The 25,196-nt window shown below is 39.3% G+C and overlaps 1 protein-coding gene across 1 annotated transcript in view; it reads right to left on the bottom strand.

The window, feature by feature from the left end:
* The window catches only part of LOC126161742 (rootletin), a 267,518-nt gene that overhangs the window by 221,406 nt on the left and 20,916 nt on the right, over window positions 1-25,196 (bottom strand). The window contains exons 5-7 of the mRNA XM_049917782.1: window positions 12,042-12,251; window positions 9,144-9,290; window positions 1,183-1,382 (exon numbers count right to left, since the gene is read on the bottom strand). Coding sequence (XP_049773739.1) covers window positions 1,183-1,382; window positions 9,144-9,290; window positions 12,042-12,251 — 557 coding nt within the window. The remainder of the gene's footprint in view (window positions 1-1,182; window positions 1,383-9,143; window positions 9,291-12,041; window positions 12,252-25,196) is intronic.

Raw genomic sequence — 25,196 nt, 5'->3', positions numbered from 1 at the left:
AGTGGATAGTACACTGGACTCACATTCAGAAGGAAGATGGTTCAAACCCATGTCTAGCCATTCTGATTTAGATTTTCCATGATTCTTCCCAAAATCCCTTCAGGCAAATGCTGGTGCTCAGAATGGAAGGGCCGATTTCCTTCCCTATCCTTTCCTAATTCAAGCTTGTGCTCTGCCTCTGATGACCTCTTTGTCAGCAGGACATTTAACACTAATCTTCTCCTCCTCCTCTAACCTCTGTCCACCACTGACCACCCGGGGACTTGGGCAGTTCAGCACTCTGCCTGCCACCTTAAAGAATCTACAGCTGGGGCGGGAGGTTGGGCGACTAGCCATCCTGCTCAGCTGAGATTTCAATGGAGGACTCTTTTGCCCTGTGTCACTGGGGGGCAAGATGCAGGGCAGGACAAAAGTATTCCCGGTGACACTACCCATGTTGGGCTGACCATCAGGAATTGAGAGACTCCATCGACACTCAGCAGCCACAGTGTAGCACATAGTCTATGCTGCAGCCTAAAATGTGGACCAGAGGTTGGCGTACACTGTGTCAATGTATTTGCCATGCTCGCCATCAACATTTGCAGCATCAGAGTCTAATGAATGTAAATAAACAGCAACAAAGCGTTCCTTGTACTCATGAGCTGTCTTCTCTGCCACATCTGCACCCACCTTTGGTAGAGAATCATACCTAGGCAACCTACACATCCTGTTATGCAGGAATGTAGTGCTTAGTAATAAAATAGACTGAAGTTTAAACTCAAATTATGTCTTTGAAAGTGGAATAACAAATATGTTTTCTGTATTAAGTAATTGCATTTTTTTGTGTAATACTTGCAGTACAAGAGTTAAGAATGAAATTTGGTTCTGGCCTTGGCAGCCAGGCAGTGGCCATATGTGTGTATGTTGCATTTACTTTGTGTGTGTGTGTGTGTGTGTGTGTGTGTGTGTGTGTGTGTGTGTACGTTGTCTAATTCCAATGCAGGTCTTTTTGGCCAAAGGCTTACTTGTTTCACAGTCTTTTTGTTGTGCCTATCTGTGACTCAACATCTCTGCTATATGGTGACTAGCAATATATCCTTTTCATATTTTCATCAGTTAAGAAGACAGTTATCGTAATCACACAGACAAAAATTAGCAAATCACAAACTATTACACCTAGACCTGGAATACAGCTGAACATACCTAGGTGGTGGTGGTCCCTGTTGGGAGAGATGTACATGGGGTGATGTGTGTGGTGTAGAGTCAACTTCCCGTTCACGTGATTCTGAATCTTGAATCACAGCGTGAGCAATGTCTCGTAATGCACCTTGCAACAACTCCAGTTCTTCTTGCACACGGGACACTTGGCTCAAATTCTGTTCTGCTTCTCCACAGCGTTCTTCCTGGAATATCAGCATTTAGGACATTTTAGAGTTTTTTAGTGTGTGAAATTTAAAATCTCCAGATCTTTAAAAACAGTGTAAAAATACCTCATTAGTCACTCCTCCAACAATTTATCAGTCTATTTGGATTCAGCAATGTAAATTCCACACAATTCTAATGTTTAATGCAAGCAAATCTTGATTCTGCCAGTATAGAGACAGCTGACTGTGCTCTCTGCAAAGTTACATAAATGCTTTTTTTAAATATTAAATACAGTAGGTAGCTGAGTAGTAGAAAAGGAGCAGTTTTATTACAATTACTTTTTAAATAGCAATCTTTTCCCTAGCAATGGAAAATCCAGGATAGAATGAAACAATATTATGAAAAGGATAGTTTCTACGCACCATATAACAGAGATGCTGAGTTGCAGATAGGCAAAACTAAAAGACAGTCAGAAAATGAGTTTTTGGCCAATAAGGCCTTTGTCATCAGAAATACACACACACACACACACACACACACACACACACACACACACACACACACACACACACACGCAAGCGCGCGCGTGTGTGTGCGACCACAGTCTCTGGCTACTGAGGCCAGACTGCGAGCAACAATGCATGATGGGAGAAGCAAGTGGGTGATGGGAGTAAGGAGGAGGCTGCAGTGGGGAAGGGGAGGCATAGCAGGGTAGGGGTGGGAATGGGAGATGGTAAATGCTGCTTGTGGGATCACACAGGGTTGAGGTGGAGAGGGTAGGGCAGCTGGGTGCAACCGGGAGACTAGATGGAGGGCAGAGTGGGGGGAGGGGTGGTAGTGGACAAGGAGAGAAGTAAAAAGACTGTGGGTGTGTTGGTGGAAGAGAGGACTGGGTAGTGCTGGAATGGGAAGGGGCTAGACGGGCAAGGACAATGAGGCCAGGGTGGTTATGGGAATGTAGGATATATTGCAGGGAGATTTCCCACCTGCACAGTTCAGAAAAGCTAGTGTTGGTGGGAAGGATCTGATGAAGGTATTGTTGGCCAAAAGCTCTCTTTCTGACAGTCTTGTTGTTGTGCCTATCTCCGACTCAGCATCTCTGCTATATGGTGAGTGGCAACTACCCTTTTCTAATATTGCTACAATCTTTGCCCTATTATACATAAATATGCATAAAGTTGTTTAGAAGTAATTCCCACAATTACTAGAATTAATGAATGAACACTAGTCATAAGTTGTGCAAATATACTTTTAGAATGGCTTTTTCTGCCCATAAGGGAGGGGGGGGGGGGGGGGGTTCGAGGTAGGTGGGAGGTCTATGATCTCCCCCCCCCCCCCCCCCCAAAAAAAACAATTTTACTAAAAATTTTTATATTTTTAGATTGACAGATTTCCAAATTTATTGGTTAACTTTCATAGATTAAATCTGAACACAGACAAAGTATCTAAATATATTAAGGAATTCTAGAAATTACAAAGTATGTTTAACACTGGATACTTTTCAGTGCGGGCCTGTTCTTGCAGAAAATAGACAAAGGGAGTGGCCTTGGTAAACCTGCTGGCTCCTGGGATTGCACAAGTCTACATGGAACATTCTGAGGAGATGGTCCCTCAGATTGGTTGCCAAAAGCCCAAGCATTTCTTCCACTAAGATGGCAATGTTTTTATGGTGTGAGAGCATCCATTGAACAATGCATTCACATTGGAAACTGAGGATAATCGTTGTCCACCTTTCTTTGACATACATACGGCACACATCATCTGCAATAAAGAAAGTCTCCTGGCTGAACAACAACACCTGAAGGAAGTTTTCCACAAAAATGGGTACAGTGAAGCACAGATTGGTAGAGCATTCAAGAAGAAAAAAGATGAAGCAAACCAATAAGAGGAGGAAGAAGACAGATCCTCCTTTTCCTTCCACACTTGGGACCACTCTCAGCCAAAATTGCAAAGGTACATGAAAGAATCCAACATAAAAACTGCCTAAGACAAAAGAGTGTCTTGGCTTGGCGAAAGACACACTAGAACTGAATGTATTGGGATATACAGCATCAGTTGCTAATGTGGCCACCAATACATTGGGCAAACACAGAGCTGTATTTCGAAATGCTGTGAGGAGCACATCTGGCACTACAATTAGGATCCACAGAGAAATCAGTGATAGCATAGCATCAAGGAAGACCACACCTCTGACTTTCAGAATACCACTTGCTATGTCAGGCAACAGGCTGTTGGAGCATTGAAATATGGGTTCATAAGAATCTTATCAACAGGGATGAAGGATACCAACTGAATGTGGCACAGAATCCTGTGTTAGTGGCAATGTGACAAAAGCTGCCCAGCACTGACCAGCTTGTGGGATGTATCCAAAACATCCCGAAAGAGATGTGAATGGCACACCCACTATCACACCACTGCAATCCTTCCCTGCCCAGCAGCCAGAAACATGCAGCTGCTTGTACCACGGTGGAGCACACCATTAGTATAATTATTACAGCTTCCACAATACCTTGAAATTTTCCCAGAAGACAATGAGTATGACACTCTCCAAAAAGTTGCGCTATTTCAACACTGACACCCTGCTGGAAATCCAAGAGCTTTTCATTAATAGTATATGCTGGGAGAGTCTATATTCACACACCGGACATGGGGTGGAACAAATAGGAAGACTGACTTCTCAAACAATGGTGTAAATGACAAAAAGAAACAGCATTCCACTCATTTACATGCTTACACAGTCATAGTCTGGAGACCTGTGTAAACAATCTTAATGCTAAGTGAAATACAGACAATGGTCAGTACACACTACAATTTTATATTGTGTAAATTATGGTGATGTGAAAGTTTTGAGAGTTTATTGCTATATGGTTCTAAAATCAATTGCATGACACATGCTTTCAGGAGAATGCTTTTCAAATGCTGTATTTATCTGAACTGTACTTTCTTGGAAGTTATGCTAAAGTGATGTACTACGAACTGATGCAAAATGAAGTTGTTATTATACTAAAACATTGTCTATATTAACTAAACAATTTATTATTATTATTATCAAACATATTTCACTTTTTTATTGTCATCGTGCTAGTATTAAAATTGTAGGGATGTGTGGCACATAAAATGTGATGCTGCTGGCATTTTTTTATAATTTTTCTTTTTTTTTTTTTTGGGGGGGGGGGGGGGGGAGGAAGAATGTAACAAACTGTGATCCCCTTCGCATCTAAACCCTGGATCTTCATCTGCTGCCTATTAATTTGTAGCTTGACTTGTTCCACATTCCTGAAGCCACGGAATTTACAGAAAACACTGTGCGAATGAACAAACGAGTAAAGAGACAGAACACAAGTACAGTCACAGTTAGGTCAGTGATAATGTTTCTTTCTTTTCATATGGGCATGTACAGAGAGTACTGATAACCAATGGCAAATAATAGCAGAGATGTGATTAGAGCGACAAGGTTCAAAGGAAAGAAAATATCCTAGCCTTAGTGTACAACAATTTTTGCAGTTTAAATTTCCTTTCGAGCATCTATCCATTTCTCTCCCTCAGAGTAATGATAGTAAATCTCTTAAATCCAAGCAAAAAATTAGCACTGAGAGAAGCACATAGTGACAAAAATATTAACAGAATTTTGGCCAAGAATGGTACAAAGGCCCACTCTTGAAAAACAAACAAATTAGCTCTGTTTGAAGACAGATAATTAACTTGTGTATTTTCACTCTGCTCACTTTTCAATAACCTGTGAGTGACATGAACACACACAAGAAAAACTGTTTGAACATACATCATAAAACCCGTGAAAGTCTTGCTGACTTTAGTCAAACTGTATATCAAATTGTTCTGTTCTGTATGTACCTTGCAAGCGACTTTTCAGACCCTTATGCTGAATACAGCACAAACAGACTTGTCTTAAAACATTTCCTTTTTTAAAGTGTAAGACTGTCAAATAAAAGCTGAGTTTAAAAAAAAATTAATGTTTAAAGTGGCTTCTCTAAGTTGAACTGAACACAAAATGCAATTTTTGTTTTTCAGTTCTATGATGCAGTCTGTATCTAGAGTCAGAAACTAAGATCAGCTTCCCCCCCCCCCCCCCCCCCTTTCAACTCTCTCAGATACCTCTCTTCATCACTCATTCTCCCATAAAGAGGGACCCTCTCACCATGGGGGCAGGTGGGATGCACCTCCTTTCTAGCTTTTCCTGACCTGTCCCTTTTTGCTCCCTGAAGTGGAAGATCTTGGTAGGATAGTTCTTTGTACTTTTGTATGTGTGTATTGGCAGTGCTAGAGTTTTGTGCACTGAAGGAGGGAGATGGCCAGCTGTTTTGTAGCCTTATAATTTTATAGTTTCTGAATAACATTTTCCTTCTGATACAAAAGACTCATATTATGCAACCTCAGAGAAATAAAAATGGCTTACATGTGCCAGAAGTAAAGATAAATGGGCACATTGAACAAGGTTTCATGTGTCTAATGACTGTGCCAGAGTTCTGCATTCTGAAGTTCCTGGCATCCAGAAGGATAATAAACACAAGGACAAGGTAACCAAAAAGCTCAACTCTGCCTGCTTTGCACTTGGGAACACACCTCATTCTGTTAACCTGCATATGAGATTGCTCTGTACTGTCCTTCGGAGCTAAGATGAAAAAAGGATTTATTCCACATAAATGCATAGTAAGAATACTGTGTGAAGTTGATCAAACATCTTCTATAAGTCTCTTTGCTTGCCTCTTACACTTGGATGCCAATACATAACTCCCAAATGATACTTGGATTAAAGTTGTTGCAGTTTCAATAGGAAGACAATTGTTTCTCTAAACTAGTCTATCCATTGTTTCTCTAAACTAGTCTGTCCAGTACAAGCCTCTTCATATCTTCATGATTACTACAATTAATCTACCCATTTAATCTACAGCTTTCTCCTGTAACACCTAATTTCATAAGTGTTTATTCTCTTCTTGTCGGATCTGTTTACTGTTCATGTTTCACCTCCGTATAAGGCTTCACATCCAGAAAATATATTCAGAGAAAACTTTTGAACATTTAAAATTATATTTGATGTTAACAAAATTTGTCTTTTTCAGAATCACTTTTGTTGCCATTGGGAGATTGCATTTTAATCCTCACTCTTCTGGCCATTGTCTATTATTTTGTTGCCCAAATAGCATAACTCACCTACTACTATTAGTATCCAATTTCCTAATCAAACTCCCTCAGTGTCATCTGACTTGATTCAACTTCACTCCTCCACATTCTGTTCAACTGATCTTCTAGGTCCCTCTGGAGTTTCTGACAGAAATACGGTGCCAATGGTAAATCTCAGAAGTCTCTCCCCCCCCTTTGGTAACTAATAAACTTTCCAAGTTTCTCTTTGGTCTCCTTTACAGCTCGCTCAGTGTACAGATAGAATAACATGGGGGATAGGTTACACATCTGTCTCTCCCATCTAATCCACTGCTTCCCTTTCATATCCTTCAGGTCTTATAAATGCGGTTTGGTTTCTGTACAAGTCGAAAATAACCTTTTGCCGCCTGTATTTTATCCCTGCTACCAACAGAATTTCGGAGAATGTATTCCAGTCAGCACTGTCAAAAGATTCTCTAAATGCTATCTGTTTTCTAAGATAATTTTTAGGGACAGTATAGCCTTGTGTGCTCCCACATTTCTCCAGACACAATCTGATGTTCCCTGAGGCTCCCACATTTCTCCAGACCCAATCTGATGTTCCCGAGGTTTGCTTTGCAATCATGACTTATTACACGGATGGTTCTGCAATATTCACTCCAGTTTGTGCTTGCCTCCTTTGGAATCACAATTATTAAATTATCCTCGAAGTCTAAGGGTAGTTCGCCTGTCTCAAACAACCTGCATATCAGGTGAAATAGTTTTGTCATAGTATGTTCTCCCAAGGATGTCAGTAATTCTGATGGACTGTTGTGTACTCCATGTGCCTTGGTAGAACTTAGGTCTTTCAGTGCTCAGTCAACTTACAGTATCACATCTTCCAGCTCATATACTTCACCTTCCATAATATTGCCTTGAAGTACATTTCCTTTGTACAGCTCATCTAAATATTACTACCACCTTTCAGATGTCCCTTCTTTATTTAGTACTTGCTTGCTAGTTGAGCTCTTGATATTCACACAGTTGGTTTTCTTTTCTTCAAATTTTTCTTTAATTTTCCTACTGGTGGTATTTATCATTCCCACAGTCATGCATGCTTCTACAGCTTTACATTTCTCCTCTTGCTTTGCCATTTTGCACTTTCTGTCAGTCCATATTTTAGACACGTGTGTTAACTTTTGCCTGATCCATCTCCTGTATTTTTATATATTTTCCTTTCTTCAATTCAATATTTTGGGACAATATGCAATTCACAACCACAATCCAAGAAGTAAAATAATTTCAATATATACTATACATCTGTATCCTGGGCTCCACAGGGAGTCTTATATTCCAATGTAAAATTCTCTAACAGGATGCTGGTAGGCATTAGGCAGCTACCTGAAACCCTTGGGTACCCAGAAACAAAGTAAAAAAATAAACTTATTACTAGTTACTAACCACTCCTTTTACAATTTATCCTAGTATTTGAACTCAGGGGTGTAAAATTCACACAACTCTAAGGGCTGTATTCAACAAATATTGACTTTGCTGAAATATTGACAGCTGATAACGGTCCATGTAAGGTTACATAAATGGAGTTTGAAGTGTCAGATAAAAGATGATTTTTTCCTATTATGCTTACACATAATTAAGTGTTCTACAAGAAAATCTCATAAGAAGCAGACTAGCACTACTTATTGTTTGTTGTTAGCTTATTTTACACAGACAGCCTGCAAAGGCTGCTTCTAGCTGTTAATATGAAATTTAACTCATTCCACATCCTAGAAGGCTCTTTGTTATGATGGGATTCATGGAACATTATGGGAGAAAAAAAATATGAATGTAACTATATTTATATGTCAACTTATACACACAGAAGGATTTAACTGACATAAGGGTTTAACTAACCTGCTCATGCATCTAATATCTACTAAAATCTATGCCTTTTGAAATAGCAATGTTATTTTCACATTCCACAGCATTTCAACACTGTATTAAATAAAAATAATAATTTAAAAATAAAACCCTTCAAATCACAGTATTGGAAATGAAAACTGAAAATGTATACGCTTAATATACTACCATTTCAAAAATTTTTGGTACACCGATTATGAATATTATAGATTTATTCAAAATATAATAATTCATTCATGCTTCTTTTGTAGTGCAAGTAATCCAAAATCATTGTTAAATTTCAAGAGGGCACTTTGGGTGTTATTCTCTACAGTTAATAACAGTACATTTCCTCAAAATTAGGAAAACATGTCAGCACATTACATTTTTTTATTTCAAAAAAACAATACTGTAGAGAGGAGTTCATCTGAACTGCAGAAACACCTGTGCCCATAAAATATTATACTTCATGTTGGGAAACATTTCATTAGTTTAGTATAAGCTACTTACACATTTTTAAAAGCCACATATAGCTTCATGCTGGACATCAACAAATAAGTAAATGAAACAACAAATACAGCTTACATAAATTTACTGTGCTTATTACTGTGCACTGTGTTTTACATTAATTCACTGAAAAATGTTTCAGTGAAACAAAAATAGTATCGTCCAATATCAACCATGTAAATAAGATATCACAGTTTTTCTTCTAGTTATGTTTATCTGACTGTGTGGTAACATTTAGAAATATTATGGGTTTCAAACATTGGTTAACTTTTGAAATTAGGTTCTTTAGTTCTACTCACCAGTGTCTGTAGATCTCTTGCAAGCTGCTGGATGCGTTCATCTCTTTCCCGAACTTCTGCAGCAGCTAGATCTGCCTGCCTTCTAGCAGTGGCCAACTCTGCTCGTAATTCTGCTTCCTGCTGTTCATGCCTCTGCTGCATCTGCTCCTGTGCAACATAAATGAAATAACACAAGCATATTATAAAAACTACAAAAAAATTTACAAATCTTGAAAACATTAAGAAAGAAGATTACGTAATTAAAATGGAGGAATTGTTTCACTGTTACAACCCATTAATCAAAAACGTCATATATTTTCACGCAATTTATAATTCCAGTGCTGTAAATAAACAATGTTTTTTGCAGGAAAATTCTATCAAGAAACCTTTAAATTATGAGACAGAACTTGCTGAACAGTTCTTACCTTCAGGAGGAAAACTATTTAGTACTGCTAATAGAACCATACATACATCTATCAGCATAACAAAACATTTTGCCTCCAGACGGTAAGTATTGGTCAGCAGTTCCATGACATAAATAATATATTCTCCCATTCCTTCTTCACAGACAAGATGTCAAGAGTGTAATTTTTTTTATGGCTGTTCATAATTTCTACATATGCTTTTACAGTTGTAATGTTCTCTCATGTCAGTTTACTATTTAAAGCAGAATTCACCTAAAATTCTTTATAAAAACAGATATAATATCACAGTATATTATATCTTGAGTCTCTATTGTCATGCTTTGCACTGTTAAATGTGACCCCAATTTATTTTTACACAAATTTCCACACACAAAAAAAGGATACAATATTAAGTTTCCCTGCATCATGTAATCATTTGCTCGACCTGTAAAACATTTGCTTTACATAAGACACACCTGCTGAATGTTTACATTTGATATAACACAAAATAATGGGAAAGATGAGAAACTCATTTAAAAGCAAATAATGAATTTTTAGCTCCTCCATTTTTAGCTGCATGGTAGGTTTCAGGCGTTCTACCTGCAGTCTGCTCCCTCTAGCAGTACCCTTAGGCATTCCCTATTTGGTCCCGATCTTCTGTCTCTGGGCTCGCTATCTGTTTCCAGTCCACTGTAGTTTCAGGTGTTCCCTCTGCAGTCCTCTCTAGCTAGAAATGTGCTTAGGCCTTTCCTTTTTGGTCCTGTGTGCCAGCCCAAGTTCTGGTGTTTCGTCTTATCCCATACGCCTGTCTACGTGATGGTATTCTTTTTTTGGTCGGGTGCAGTACTAGGTGTCCCCTATGTGTTCCACTCCCACTCAAAGCACCCTGTGACATACTATCTTCAGTCTGGTGCACCTGGTGCTCTATCTGGGGTTTGTTTCCAATGTCCATATCCTCAGTTGTTCTTTTTTGTGCAGTTCTGCTCTGCCCCTGCTGCATTTTCAGCAACTCCAGTGCAGGATTCCAAGCTCTACTGAGTTGGTACCCAATGTAATGATTCATGAGCTTTTCTGTCACCTTTGTTTCTACAGACTCCCTTATAAAACTGTCCCAGTATCTGGGGGTCTGTGCCAGAACTCTCATTTCAAGATGTCAAGAAGAAGGGAGATTAGGGTTTGACATCCTGTCAACAATGAGGTCATTAAAGAAGGAGCACAAGCTCTGATTGTTTCAAGGATGAGGAAGGAAGTCAGCCATCCCCTATCAAAGGAACCAACCCAGTATTTCCCTGGAATGATTTAGGGAAATCATGGAAAGACAGGTTTTCAACTTTTGCAGTATATAAAGAATGTACAGAATGGGCCAAAAGTCACAAAAGGGTTTGCACTGTTGCTCCATTTGCATTAGTTTCCATTGATATTTCACAGACTTAAAGACCATGGGAGACCCATCTCCCATCCTTCCTCTGGCTAAATAAGAAACAAAAGAAATGAGAAAAGGACAAATTAAAGAGTTATTCACAGTTACAACCCCACCATGACTTCTGGCCCACCTCATATAATTTAATTGATTTTCACATTTCAACAACAGCTGCATTATTTAAGATGAAGAAAAAAATGTTTCCTGGCCACTTAACAGAACAACACTAAAATTATTCTTTACTTATACTTAATGGCTAATAGCTGACACTGACAGCAAGGCAAGTGCATTCTTATAATGGTTATGGATTAAAGACAGTGACTGTTGTTGAGTTCATTTGGTGGCTGTCAACTAAAGACAACAACAGTAACAAAGAAGGTCTGCATGTATACTATGAGATAGGTCTGACTGTTATCCAGATGATGTTAACTCCAACTGTATCTTGCACATCTTTTTGCAATAAAGAAGGTGGCCTCAACAACTTGAGCAATGAACACCAATTTCGTCTCAGTCCTTTGAAGACTATAAACAAGAAAGCAAAAAGTTTCTCCAAACCTATATCTTTTCACTTTCACAACCGAGGATGCACTGATGTGTGAATTTGCCATTGTATATTGATAAAATTGATTGTATCAAATATTTGATTAGAAGTACCATGATAGATTTCACAATCTTTGAGTCATTATCTAGTTGATACTTTTGACCTGAAGCTAAAAATCACCAAATGACTATGTAAATGAACAAAAATAATTTTCTTTTGAATTAAATGTCACATCTCTTTTTTAGTCTTTGGTTTCTGAAAAACTGCCAATTACATCTCTTGCAGGTAGGGTATACACTGATATTCTGTAACTGCTGTCATATTTCAAGATTCTACAGAAAAACTCAATTGCGCTGTCATTTCTTCTATCAGTAGGATTTTTTCCCTGTGAACAGTCATAGATCATTTCCTATGAAAACTGACATGAACTCTGCCTTTGTTGAGCAAAATGGTAATGTACTGCCAATATTTAAAAAACCTGCATGAGACCGCAACAAAATTTAAGCATTCAGAGTTTTGACTGCTAAATAAATACAGGTAACTTAATGACGTACCCCTGCACGTGGAGCTTGTCGCAGAGTAGATGCCACACTGCTGCAGACTGAACACACTTCACGTGAAGTACTGCTAACTTCTGCTCCAATACGTGCAAGATCGCGCTGTGTTGCAGCTTGCGTTTCTGCAAAAAGACGTTTGACTGATACCACTTCCTTCCACAGATTCAGTAAGCGATGATGTTCCATTGTGTAGTACTCATTGAATGCCTGAAACATTGTAACACAGTACATAATTATCACAGATCTTCGCAGCACGAAGTTCTGTAAATAGTTATGAACATTAAGAATAGAGAATGAAGTACTTATACAGTGGATGCAAGCAATATTCACTTTATCAGTGGAAGAGAAAGTACCAATACCCATTACATCCACAGTGGACTTGTGCTCTGTAATAAAATCATAACATTTTGTTAATACATGTTCAAAAAGAAGTATACATTTGACACAATATTACAAGCTTGCATACACCAAGATATGAGCCGTGCTTTTCACAAGGAGAAATAATTTAGAAGGCACCTCCCAACTGCTGAATATGATTGTATTATCACTGAAAATTATAGTAGACAAGTAATAATTTAATGACTGATGCAGAAGTTGTAATATTTGCAGATAAAAACTAGGCTCAGAAATGTTACTGGTTTTTTTACTGATGGGGTCACAACTAACAGAGCTTGTGAGTTCACAGTAAGACAGCACAAACTATAAATGAACAATATTCTTTACCTATACGTTGTATCAAAGGAAGATATGACTGAAAAAACTAATTAATAATGGGACAGAATTGATGATGATGATATTTGGTTTGTGGGGCACTCAAATGCATGGTCATCAGTGCCCTTACGAAGTCCCGATTTTTACACAGTCCAAAGTTTAACTCAATCCAATCTAGCAACTGTCACTGATGGTGAAGAAGAAGAAGAAGAAGAAGAAGAAGATGATGATGATGATGAGGAGGAGGAGGAGGAGGAGGAGGAGGAGGATGGGAGGGGGGGGGGGGTAGGTGAAGGTAAATGACTTAAGTCCTGCTCGACAACTGGGTACAGGATGGCCACAATGCATACAGTTCTTCTATGTCAATTAAAAATGTGGTATCTACATCAAACTGTAGGCTGTAAAATAAATGCTCACCTAATTTTGGTGTTGTAGAGATAGCACACCTTTTGTGGTGTCACCGCCAGACACCACACTTGCTAGGTGGTAGCCTTTAAATCGGCCGCAGTCCGCTAGTATACGTCGGACCCGCGTGTCGCCACTGTCAGTGATTGCAGACCGAGCGCCACCACACGGCAGGTCTAGAGACACGTCCTAGCACTCGCGCCAGTTGTACAGCTGACTTAGCCAGAGATGGATCACTGACAACTACGCTCTCATTTGCCGAGACGATAGTTAGCATAGCTTCCAGCTACGTCATTTGCTATGACCTAGCAAGGCGCCATAGCATTTGATATTGAGATTATAACATGTACCGTCAAGAGCGATGTACACCAATTGTGGATTAAAGTTAAGTATTATATCAACTACGTACTTTATTTGCTACTATTAATTCCCTTAACTGTTCCAGACCTCACGCCAGTCAGCGTGTAATTAAACGCGTGCATTTCGGCCTCCTCTAGCAACACAGTGTTGGCTCTTCTGCCAACACTTCACCTTTTATCTCCGGGAATGCAATGGTTCAATGCGTCACATTAACATAATTTCATGTATGATTAGTCATCTGAGGGAAATACGCCATTTTGGTATATTTAATCATTAGCTAATCAGATACCCGACATAAGAGAAACTCCATCCGTGGAGTCATTTCCGCACTAGGCATTTTTTGAGCCTTCATACCAAGCACCTACGCAAGCTCTTGGACTAACTCGGTTGCTATATGTGAACAACATTAGTTCCAATGAAGGGAAGTTCAGGATGGAATAGCAACAATACAAAAAGGATAGATTTCTACTCACAACATAGAGGTGGTGCTGACTCGCAGACAGGCACAATGAAAAACAATGCTAGAAATATTTCAGCTTTTGGATAAAGTCCTTCTTAGTGGCCACACACGACAAGTGTGTGTAAGGATTTGCTTGTGTGAATGTGTGTGTGTTTTCTACTTCTGAAGGACTTTGTACAAAAACTGGAATATTTCTAGTATTCCTTTTCACTGTGCCTGCCTGCGACTCAATGCCTCCTCTATGTGGTGAGCAGTAATCTATCATTTCCATATCGTCAACATCAGTCTGAGGTCATTATGCCAAGATGGTCCCACTTACTTTAGGTTTTGACTGACCTGTGTCCCCCCCATTCAACTTCCACCATTCCCCCAACCAAGTCTTTTTTTTTTTTTTTTTTTTTACTTGTGAAGGAGGAAATAGTTCTCCTGAAAGCTAGGAATGTTACATTCTATTTTTACACGTTTCTCTAGGTAGTACTGAGAGTTGTACCCCATGAAGATAAGTAATGGCCCCGTTCTGCCTCTTTTCAATTGTTGCTCATAATTTTCTGGAGGAACGGTCCACAGCACAGCAGGTAAAATATTGGTTTAATGTTACAATGCAACAATATGCAAGCAGTTATGCCATCCAGAACCATCAATTCACCATCAAACCACAGCGTACTCTCATCACCTCCACAATCTGTTAAGTTACAGGACACAGGAATTACTATGGATGTGTTGAAAATATATGAAATTATGGACCTTTCCTTTTTTCGATAGGTTTCTGACCAAAACAGTGGTGGCATCACTGTGAATTGTGTAGGAGCCTTTGTACATCTAGCAAAATTCTTCAAATGTACATGTATAGAAACCAGAACAAAAAGTAATGTAGGTTTTTCTTAAAAAGCAACCACTTCCTTCCCCCTTTTTTTCATTGAAAACTTGTTTAAAAAGTAGCACACAGCACCATCCGTCACTCCTGAATTGTAACAGTTTGGTTCAATCAACAATCCACAGACATGATCATGATTTTGCCTAACTATTAAGCTTAGACAGCCTAAACACTATTGAACACATTTTAAATGCTGTCAAGAGGGTTGTGCACTGCTTGCATCCCATTCTGACAAATTTGCAAACACTTAAATGGATTTTTAAGATGGCACAGGTCTGTTCGGTTCTTAACCATGTCTGGCACTATGGGGAATTCCACACCAGAATAGGTCATAAGGAAAAAAGTACAATACTGATTTCTTCTGCATGGACCACACTGTCTCAATAAATTTAAAGAATTACATTGTTTCTATCAGGCTGTAAGTTTAAATAAGTACTTTATTAAGACCTACTAGCTAGTTTTTAGCATTTTCTCTTTCACAAGTGCACAATGGACGTGTTCACATTATCCACATAGGTACTGTAACACGAGTAATAAGAAACATACGCACAATACATTTTGCCATATCAAAAACCACATTTTTTTTTTTTAAATCAAGAAATGTGTTAACTCGCTGATAAAATTCACATTTACATATTTTGGTTCGCAGATGACAAGCTAGCACTGCAGGACCCCGTACAGATGGTCCTGCAAAACCAAATAATGTAAAACCATGGTAAGAACAAAAAACTGTTTTTAAGGCCTCATTTTGTTGGATCAGCTACAACCTAAAATATGTTCACTTTTTACAGTTTCCAATGCACAAAAACCCACTGATGATTACATGGAGGTGCCGAAGCATGTTTGGGCAGCAAAGAAATTTAACATAAAAGGTGTGACCTGTATCCAACAATTTTCACTCTAAACACAGTTAAATAAATAAATAAATAAAATTACAAGAGCTGCAAACCCAAATGATGAACACTATGACTCATTTAAACTAACACCCTGTTGGAAATGATACATATCTGTGTGTGAGTGTGTGTGTGTGTGTGTGTGTGTGTGTAAATAGGGAATGTTAAATATTCAGGGATATGACAGGAACAATTATTTAAAGCAAAAAAAACTTTATGTGGGCATGGTTTCCAAGATAGAATACATTTAATGTACAGGATGGTGGATGAAAAACTGGTCCTGCTCGTCAATTACTCAAGAATTGTTGCCTGCCATGAGCAGATACAACAACAAATAGATAAGCATGTAACAAAAGAAATAATATATAAGCTAATGCAAAGGTCTATATTTCCTGAATTGATCTTGTCTTTTACACTATGTTACATTAGGTGCTGTAAATGATCTCCTTGTGCTTCAGTGCACTTTTGTGGATGCTCTAACACGTTAATATACACTTTGCGCAATTCTGCCACATCAGTTCTCAAAATTTCATTATGAATTTTGTCCTCAAATTTTCTAACATTATTGGGTTATTTGTGTACACTTTTCCTTTTAGACTGCCCAACAGATAAAAGTCATGATTGGGTAAGTCAAGCAAATGTGGTGGGCACAAACCTTTACTCAGAGTCCTTTCTTCTGTGAATCTTTCATGAATTCATGAAATTGACTAAAGTGAAATGTTGAAAGACAGCATATGTATGTTCATCCGGGTCAGCTGTGCGTAAAATTCCTCAAAAATTTGCATATACACAGCAGTGTTTACTATTGTTTAAAAAAATATGGGACCCACAATCCAACTTGCTAACATGGCACACCACACTTTGATTATTTTACAGCGGACAGGTTCCTCATTAATCATGTATGGATTGTTTGTCGACTGTATTTGGTGTTCTGGGAGTTCACGTGTCCTGTCAGAAGGCACTAGGCTTCATCACTCATGAAATACAGTAGCAGAGCCAACATTCCATTCTCAATTGTTTGACATAGCCATGTACTGTAAATCACATGTTTTGCCTTATCTTCTGCCTTTAGTTCTTAGACGCAGATCATTTTGTAGGGGTTCATACCTATATTGTGTAAAACACATTGACAAGACCTATGCAAGACGTTCACCTGTGACAGTTTACATTTCGACTTCTTTGGATTCTGGATTTGGATCTGGATGTCTGAATATCTGCAGTCATAGAAGGTGTACGAATGGAAAGGGCCCGAAGATATTTTGCATTTGTAATGGATCCTCAGGAAACTTATATTTGCAAAAATGTCCTGTGGTCCCTTGAATAACCAATACTCATGTATGCCTCCACTACTGCAATTCTTTCTTGAAGAGGATACATCTCACTGGGATGTTTATTTCACATGTCTTAATCAAGTTGCAATGGCTTTTGTAGTGACATAACAAAATGTAATCGCAACAGCTTCAAAACAATAGGTAACAATTGGTGGGTGACGATGAGCAGCGTAGTACTCGGAGCAGGTTTTATGGGCACCACCCTGCACATTTTATATATTTTCTGTATTACTGAATACACTGTCAGGTTTACTGATGTACAACTACATTACAACACACATTTTACAAATTATTAATTGAAAAACATATTTTCAACACATTCATCTCCAGGCATCTACATCTACATAGATACTCTGCGAGCTGCCGTTCGGTGTGCGGTGGAGTACACATGTTGTATTACAGTTGTTGTACAGTTCACAATAAATCTTCATACAACCCACTGCCAACTTCATGGTTTTGTTAACTCTTGCGAGAACATGTGTTGCTTGTCTAATTGCTTCTCCATTTTTCCTACAGACCATCTCACATGGAGTAAGATTCACTGTAAGCTTACTTGTTGGCTCGTGCAACGACTCACCCTGAGGGAGCTCTGGTGTTATTTTCCTTGCAAGTCATGCTTTTTAGTGGGACGAATTTAAACCTGTAAATTTGTTATATGAAATTTTGTTACCATTAGAGTACAGAAAAACCTATGATATCACCAAAGTTACAGTATTAGTTTTTGTTATTTACAAGAGATTGAAATGCAATGTAACCGCAAATAATATTTGCTGGTGTGAGAGGAGTTGACGAAAGAGTTTAATCTGTTGTTGAACACTTGCAAATGGCTGAAAGAAATATTTTAAACAAGGCACTATAAATAAAGCAATTGCAGTGCATGAGGTACGTTATGTGCCACTCTCTTCTGGGTTACTATGCCTGTTCCATATGATAACAGACTTTCATACTATATATTTATTTAATACTGAGTGGCACAGCAGTGACAGGCATCAGGTATGCCAACTCACAAATTCTATTTACAAAAGATTTTAGAGAAGAACAGACAAATGAGTGCTACCAAACACTTAAGATTGTATAGTTCTTAAAACCAAGCAGAAAAATTATAAATAAAAGTTTTAGTCATGAATAAATATAAATGTAAATGTTGATAATAGAAATGGGCACTACAAGACTGAATGAAGAAGATGAAATGCTGACTATGGATCTAATGAAAATCCGAGAAAAATAAATGAAGTGCTAAATCTGGGACTTCCTTGATGTTAATAACTCATCTTTTCTGATATTTTCATACCCTGAGTTTCATTTGCAACCCAGAAGCCACACTAATAGAGTTTTAAATTGAATAAGAGAGATAAAAAGAAAGGAACTGGTATTGTAAGATGTCAAAGTTAACGCTCCAATACAAAAGAGAAGAATATAAATTGGTAATGAATACTCACACCAAAAGTGTTATATTTTAGTTTCTCACTGAGAAAGAAGTCATTAACTGGGGTTCAGCTCAATTTGACAAGAACGGAGGGGAAAAATGAAAAAGAAAAGGTGTGGCATCCAAAGTGACCTGGAGACAGCATGGAGTACATATAGCCTTCTGCCTTGTGCAAACAAAGTGTAGTTGATTATTTTTCAGACATAAGGTGACTCAAATTGGAACAATAAATTAGTACTGATTGCACACAATTCCTATGGCTAACTTTTCATATGAGCAGCATGTTGGCTGGTAGTGAACTGGACGTGTTTAGGGACTCAAAATAATTAGATGCATGCAGTGAACAATACTTGTCACTATTTTGAGCTATGTTCAGTATGTCACTAATATTATTAGAGCTGCCTATTGGAACTGCAGTTAATTAATGGGTATTCAATAGACAGGACTTGTAAACTCTGTACACATAAATTGTACCTCTCAAATGATTTCAGTTCTATATCATACCTAAACTTGGTGTGAATGATCTGTCCCATTCCAACACTGATTATACAGAGTCCAGTGTCTTCACTACTATACTGCAACAACCTCTGGTGAATAAATTGTGGTGTAGTGGCTAATGTCACTGGAAGGCATACTACAGATCACCGGTTCAAGCCTGACCACCAGCAATTACTTGTTATTTCATATTGATCATTTCTGTAAATTGAGTTCAAATATCTTATGTTTGTATATCTGAATATTTGATGGTTGTATAATACCAGTACTTTGGAATAGTCAACTTTAGTATAAATCACTGCACTCTCCATCCAGGTCAATTCTGTTGTGACTGTACTTAAAGGCCAGTAATTACATGCCTTCAGTTCTAACTGTTGAACTTCACTGATCACCCTGCCTTCAGGTTTTGACTTGTTTCAATGTGACATTGTTTGGTGGAGACACTGGGTACTTCGAAATATCTACATTATCATGGCTCCTATAAGGCAATGAAAGAGCAGCCACCCACAAGTACAGGAACTGAAACGCGAGCAGTTCATCATTCCTAAGATCTGTATATTCAGGAGATAGATGGATTTCAAAACAGCAGTAAGTCAGTTGCACATCAAGCATCCATAGTGTTTTCTGGAGATGCTGGTCAGAACCTGAAAAATGGCTCAATGGATTTGACTGAGCCTGCAAATGCAAAAGGTGGGATGACATGATGTGTTTGGCAAATGCGTACTTCTAGTTGGGTGGCACAGCGCAGCAGTTGTTCAAGAACAACGAAGAGAAGCCCAATAGCTGGGACACATTCCAGATCGAAGTGAAGAAAATGTGTGGCAACAATTAGTAGCGAGTTCGCACAGGGAAGAGCAAGTGAAGAACAGGGCGCAACGTCATGGAGAAAAAACACAGAATGTTTCGGCCCTATGCCATATAGTGAATCTTGACATGACAGAAGCCGAGAAAATCTCACTCTAGATGAAACAAGTCAAAGACGACCTGTATAATCTCCTCTGCATAGGATATTACAACAGAGGAATTCATCAAATGGCCAGCAAATTGAAGAAATGTAACAGAAAAGAATCGGGTGAAAAACATATTACTGACTGCCAAATGTGGTCAATATGGCAGTTGTGGAAGACCACCACGAGCTCACCTCTGTATATGCCAGATAGCAGGAGAAGAGATACAGCAATGTATGGCAGCTAGAAATGCTGCAACGATTACACAAGAGACAGCAGCCTTGTTTGTCAGCCCGATACATCACAATGTAATAGATAATGTTGAAGAAAAGATATACTGATCTTTAGCACCAATGTATGTCACCAGCTGAATCCATCAGGAAGAATGGACTCAGCCAAATTGAATTTATGTTGCAACCATCAAACAACAACTCAGCACCTGACCAACACTGGTACAACCAACTCCTATGCCAATTATAATGAGCTGAAACAGAATAGGCATTTGAAGGATGGAGGACAACACGCCAGTTCGTTTTCAGTGTGGACACCCTGGACACATTGTCATTGTGCACTGCTGCAGAGAAAGTAGACGAGTGTTCGACGACTATTATGCCACATGACATCAACCATCACAACAGTCCTATTCACTCCAGGTAACTGCAGAGGATTATAGTTGACCTGTGAGCTGAAGCTCATCACCGTACCCTAGAGGATGTCACACTCCAATACACTGTACAGAGGTACCAGCCACTTGTCTAGCTGTTGAATTCGAAAAAATTAAGCATGGCTACCATCTAAGGAGGTGAGGCTGCCACAGATAAAAATTGTCAATGGACAACAATTACCATGATGACATGAAATCTCATCAAAGTCATCGATGATGACCATACTGTCAGGGCAGTCGTAGGCTCAGGGGCTTCTTTTTCTGTAACACTGAATGCTTATCATCACAAGCTAAAGAAGGATATGTTCCGCAATATGAAGACTATTCTGCTGAAGGTTGCAAATGGGAAATACAGCTAAGCGACAGGAACATGTACTGCAAGAACAACTTCCAACGGCAAAATACAACTCTTTGAATTTGTTGTTTTAACACAATGTTATCATGATATTATTCTTAGATGGGACTTTTTGCAGGGGGTCACAAGCAATCAGAGACTTCGAAAGATCAGAGCTGTGGACTGACTAAGCTACTCCAACAAGTACGCATAACAAATAATTGCTGGTGGTTGAGTTTGAACTGGCGACATGCAGCATGCCAGCCAGTGACACTAAGGCAGTACACCCCAGTACACCACGTGACATGTGCCAGAACCCGCTGCATTGCAGGTCAGAAATACTGAAATATTTCCATGAAGCTCCAAAATCTGGTCACCGAGGATTCATTACGTTAGACACTATGTAAGCCACTGTAAAGAATGCCTACGATGGAAGCATGTGTTGCAATTACCTCAACATTGGATATCCCAATCCCACCTTCAGCAGCACCAATACATTGCACTGGAATCAACCTAATGGGGAAGTTCCTGAAGTCAACAAACGGGAACTGATGGATGATAGTCTGCACTGACCACCTCACCCATTATGTTGTTACCAAAGGTGTACCAACTGTTGAAGTTCAGAAATTGTAAAGCTCCTTGCAGAAGATGTCACTTCGAAGTACAAAGCGCCCCATGTGATAGCCTCTGATCATGGAAAAGTTGTCTAGTCCGGGCCAGGATAAGAGATAATTTCAATTGCAACATCACACACAGCATGAAAACTGCCTATCATCCATAAACGAATGGTCTCACAGAATGCTTTAATACCATTGGCAGATATGCTTCTGAAATTGAACAGAGAGGTTGAGATACAACACTGCCCATCATGATATTCACATACAACACAGCAAAGCAAGACATTGCAAGCTTAACATCATTCTTTCTGCTCCACAGTAGCAAGACCAAAACAACAGCGGCTACACTGTTCGAGTTTCAACCAGATGTTGCTCTGGATGACCACATGAAACACATCTTCACTAGAACTGAAGAAGCAAGGCAGCTGGCTTGCAAATGAACCCTGGACACCCAGGAGAAAGCCCAAGAGGATTACAACACCCAGCACAGGCCTGTGGGATGCAGTCCAGGAGAACTGGTATGGATTTTTAAGCCTGTGATGAAAGTGTGACTATAGTAAAAGTTAATAAAGCACAACTCTGGGCCTTATCATAATATTTGTCACTTGTCGCATGTTCCATATGAGGTCTAGGATTATGATCCTTCATCAATAAGATAAAAGCACAAAGACATCGCCCATGTCCTTCGCATGAAACTCTACTACAGTTCATAAGCACAGAGGGGAGGTTCAGGAAACTGTAGCGACACTCGTTTATTGTAAAGCTTTGATGGAAGGGTCCACCTTCGATGTTCATCGTAGTGAAGAGGAGGTAATCGCAAGACTGGAATGCAAGGATCTGCCAGTGCTGCAACACAGAGGACCATTGACAAATTTAGATCTAGAGTACTGCAGTCAGGGCTCTCCAAGAGAGGGAGCAATACCTTGAGCAGTGGCACATGCAGCACAGTGTAGTGCTTAGAGTCACCAGCAGGCATTCTACAGATTGCCAGTTAAAATCCAACCACCAGCAGTTATTTGTTATTTCGCATTAATCAATTCTGGAAGGTTCTTGAAATATCTTATGTTTGTGTATTCAATGGTCATTTAAATACTAGCAGCCTGGAATTTTGATTTTTGTATAAATAACTGCACTCTCCATCCAGGAGGTCAGTTCTGATTTGGTTGTACATTGGTATCAATAATAAATGTACTTTCATTAATGAACATGCTTTCGGTTCTAAGTGTAGTACTTCATTGTTGACCCTTCCTTCAGAGTTGCTCTCGACTGCAGTTTCAACATGACGATATCACCTAATTTTTTTCCTTCAATGTATCATATTTTGGTTCCAAATGAATGAGATTCAGCACCTTTTTTGTGAAGTTTGATTATGTACATTTTTAAGTCTTTTATATAAAACAAACATGTTGCAATAATATTTTTTACCAATCTGATTTAGTAAGGTATTACATAGAGCCAACAGATCATTTCTGAAATATGTAATAACTAATTACATAAAAATAACTTATCCCTTGTGTAGAAGTCATCGAAACATCATAGAATACTGAAAAATAGGGGGGTGACACCCCATAACTGCATACAAGCTGTTCCAGTCACCATAAGTAAACCCAAACTTCACTGTGTTTCTTTTTTTCTTCTGGTACTCAAACTTCAACAAATGTAAGGTTTTCTTAATAGAACATATCTTTCGTGACTTTCCACATCTTACCTTCTACTTGAACCATCTGTCCGTCCCTGTTCTACTCTGAGCATATCAACAACCTCATTGAAACAAATTTTTAACATTTATGTAAGTAATTAAACTGACCATTCTTGTCCCCTCTAGTCAATTTTTGTAACAGGCATTTTTTTATTTCCGCCATACAAAAAAATTATTTCATCCTACAACTGGTGCACTTCCTTGACATGGCCCAAGAATCAAATTTTAACCATCATCTGACAGTAAAAATTACTATCAGACTAACTTAGCACATTAAAATGATTAATGGAAAATCTCTTATAAAGATGTGAAACAAATACTAACAAAGAGATAGAGGGGCTGGCCAGTACTTACCTCAGCTCAGTACAGCCGATAGATACACATAAAACAGAACCGAAAATTTATGTTCCTAGCTTTCGGAGCAAATGTTCCTTCATCGGGGAGGAGAGAGGGGAAAGAAAGGGAAGAAGGGAAAGGAGATTCAGTTACTCACAACCCAGGTTATGAAGCAACAGGGAAAGGAAAATAGGGAGGGTAGCAAGGATGGAGGCATGGTTGTCAGAGGGAAGCCAAAGATATTCTACTGTAAGTACTGTGCCAGCTTCAAACCAAAGAGGATGTATACAGAAGTAAAGAGGTATATAGTATAAAGATAAACACAACTATGTAGGATGAAAAGATGTGTGAATGGCTAAAGAGGAAAGGGAAAGAGGAGAAGACTGAAGAGTAAATGGGAGAGAGGTTGTTTAACGTACGTTCAGTCCTGGGGGATGGCGGGATGAAAGGATGTGTTGGAGTGCAAGTTCCCATTTCCGCAGTTCAGAGGGACTGGTGTTGGGTGGGAGAAGCCAAATGGCACATATGGTGTAGCAGGTTCCTAGGTCCCTAGAATTATGCTGGAGGGCATGCTCCGCTACTGGGTATTGGGCATCTCCTAGGCGGACAGTTCGTCTGTGTCCGTTCATGCGCTCAGCCAGTTTAGTTGTTGTCATGCCGATGTAAAAGGCTGTGCAGTGCAGGCATGTCTGTTGATAAATGACATGTGTAGTTTCACACGTGGCCCTGCCTTGAATTGTGTATGTTTTACCAGTAGCGGGGCTGGAGTAGGTGGTTGTGGGGGGATGCATGGGGCAGGTTTTGCAGTGGGGTCGGTTACAGGGGTAGGAACCCCTGGGTAGAGAAGGTAGTCTGGGAATATTGTAGGGTTTAACAAGGATGTTACGGAGGTTAGGGGGGCGACGAAAGGCAACTCTGGGTGGTGTGGGGAGAATTTTGTCAAGGGATGATCTCATTTCAGGGGTTGACTTGAGAGAGTCGTATCCCTGGCGGAGTAATTTGTTGATGTTTTCGAGGCCAGGATAATATTGGGTGACAAGGGGGATGCTTCAATGTGGTCTGGTTGTAGGAACATTGTTGTTGGACAGGGAGGAATGTATTGCTCGGGAAATCTGTTTGTGGACAAGGTCTGCAGGATAGTTGCGGGAGAGGAAAGCATTGGTCAGGTTACTGGTGTAATTGTTGAGGGATTCGTCACTGTAGCAGATACATTTGCCACGAATACCTAGGCTGTAGGGAAGGGAGCGTTTGATGTGGAAAGGATGGCAGCTATCAAAGTGAAGGTACTGTTGTTTGTTTGTGGGTTTGATATGGACAAAGGTGTGGATGTGAGCTCCAACAAGATGAAGGTCAACATCCAGATTCGAAAAGGAGTTGAGGTTATGGAGGAAATTAAGGAGTGTTTCTTCACCATGAGTCCAGACCACAAATATGTCATCTATAAACCTATACCAGGCCAAGGGAAGCAGCTGTTGGGTCTTCAGGAAAGCCTCCTCCATGCGGCCCATGAAGAGGTTGGCACAGGACGGAGCCATCCTGGTTCCCATGGCCGTTTGGCCGTTCCCCTGATTTGTTTGTAGGTCTGGCCTTCAAAAGTGAA

Source organism: Schistocerca cancellata, chromosome 2 (genome assembly GCF_023864275.1).
Source record: "Schistocerca cancellata isolate TAMUIC-IGC-003103 chromosome 2, iqSchCanc2.1, whole genome shotgun sequence".
NCBI lineage: Eukaryota > Metazoa > Arthropoda > Insecta > Orthoptera > Acrididae > Schistocerca > Schistocerca cancellata.
This window is presented reverse-complemented; position numbering and strand designations above follow the sequence as displayed.